A 1,991-nucleotide genomic window follows, 5' to 3' on the forward strand; every position below is an offset into this window, starting at 1 on the left:
CAGCGCCGGCTCGCGCGGGGCTGCCCTCGCCCGCCTGGGGTTTTGTCGCTGGTGCTCTTTACTGGAGGGTTTTTATTTATTTATTTATTTTTTAGATGCTTCCCTGTTCCTGTAGAGACTTCGCTGCTTCGCTCGCAGACCTATGTGACGGCGGTGGAAGGACCATGACTGAGGTCCTCCTCTCGGCTGTCCTGAACGGATCTGGACCCGACCCGCTCTCCAGCGGCGGCTGGGCGGCGGGAAATGCCACCGCCAAGTGCTCCCTGACCAAGACTGGCTTCCAGTTCTACTACCTGCCCACCGTCTACATCCTCGTCTTCATCACGGGATTTCTGGGCAACAGCGTGGCAATCTGGATGTTTGTCTTCCACATGAGGCCTTGGAGCGGCATCTCGGTTTACATGTTCAACTTGGCACTAGCTGATTTTTTGTATGTCTTGACTCTGCCTGCCCTCATCTTTTATTACTTCAACAAAACAGACTGGATCTTTGGGGATATCATGTGCAAGCTGCAGAGGTTCATTTTCCACGTGAACCTTTACGGCAGCATCCTGTTTCTGACTTGCATAAGCGTGCACAGGTACACGGGGGTGGTGCATCCCCTGAAGTCGCTGGGGAGGCTGAAGAAGAAGAACGCCGTTTACATCAGCGCCCTKGTGTGGGTCATCGTCGCGGCCGTCATCTCTCCCATTCTCTTCTACTCGGGAACGGGGATACGGAGGAATAAAACCGTCACGTGCTACGACACCACCGCGGACGACTACCTGAGAAGCTACTTCGTTTACAGCATGTGCACCACCGTGTTTATGTTTTGCATCCCTTTCATACTGATTCTCGGCTGTTACGGGCTGATAGTGAAAGCTTTGATTTACAAAGATTTGGACAACTCTCCTCTGCGGAGGAAGTCGATTTACCTGGTTATTATTGTGTTGACGGTCTTTGCCGTGTCTTACCTTCCCTACCATGTGATGAAGACCTTGAACCTAAGAGCCAGGGTGGATTTTCAGACTCCGCAGATGTGTGCCTTCAACGACAAGGTTTATGCCACCTACCAGGTGACGAGAGGTCTGGCCAGCCTCAACAGCTGCGTAGACCCCATTCTTTATTTTCTGGCAGGCGACACCTTTCGAAGGCGGCTTTCCAGGGCCACCAGGAAATCGTCGAGAAGAAGCGAGCTCCACGTGCAGTCCAAAAGCGAGGAAATGACTCTCAATATTTTATCAGAGTATAAGCAGAATGGAGACACGAGCTTGTGAAGGAATGCCACGGACTGGGGAGCACCTCGGAAAAATCCTCCGCTCTGACGCTGTAGTGCTACGAGTAGGTGAGGAAAACCTACCAGCCTCTCGCATTCGCTTTAGGGAAAGCTGCGTTTTCTGATCCTAGAGAAAAACTTAACAAAGTAAGTGGAAAAAATTTAATCTTAATGGAAAATAACACATCAAAATCCAGCTCTTCCTCTCTCTAAGCTTGTAATATTCTCGCTTCTTTCTGACTTGTGTCAGATGAAGTGAAACAAAGTAAATCCCCTAAAGGAAGAAAGCCATCAAAGTGCTCTGTTTTAATGACTTAGTCTCCCACGTTCAAAAGATTTTCTTTGTTGTCCCCTGCTTAAAAATAGGGAATAAAAATCAGAAAGAGTAGAACCATCTTTTATCTGATGCTCAGYCCAGATATCTAGCCTTAGCTCTATCTTTCTGCTTTCTTGCCGTTGTAACCTAGTGTTTAAATCAAAACCACGGTGCAGTTACCTCGCCTTTAAAGTTTTGTTATTCCTTCATCTGCTCGTAGTAGGGGATTATGTGATGGTTCGGGAGCGCTTGTGATCCAGCCTTCTTGGAGCACCGGCCTTCTGCGGGCTTCTGGGGGCGCGCGGGGCGCTGCAGCCGGCGCCGCGGTGCTGCTGCCGGCGCCTCGCCGCAGCTCTGCGGCTGCCCTGCACGTGCCGGCGGATCTTGCGAGCGGACGTGGACGTGCCGGCGGGCGCCCGC

The 1,991-nt window shown here is 51.2% G+C and overlaps 1 protein-coding gene across 1 annotated transcript; it reads left to right on the forward strand.

Moving 5' to 3' along the window:
- The first annotated feature begins 95 nt into the window (after positions 1–95).
- P2RY1 (purinergic receptor P2Y1) lies at positions 96–1,876 on the forward strand. Its single transcript, XM_085302860.1, has one exon. The coding sequence runs from the start codon at positions 96–98 to the stop codon at positions 1,254–1,256; it is 1,161 nt and encodes a 386-aa protein (XP_085158986.1). The 3' UTR covers positions 1,257–1,876.
- Positions 1,877–1,991: the final 115 nt, after the last annotated feature.

This window comes from Rhea americana, unplaced genomic scaffold (assembly GCF_003343005.1).
Source record: "Rhea americana isolate MKP2758 unplaced genomic scaffold, rheAme1 scaffold_193, whole genome shotgun sequence".
Taxonomy (NCBI): domain Eukaryota; kingdom Metazoa; phylum Chordata; class Aves; order Rheiformes; family Rheidae; genus Rhea; species Rhea americana.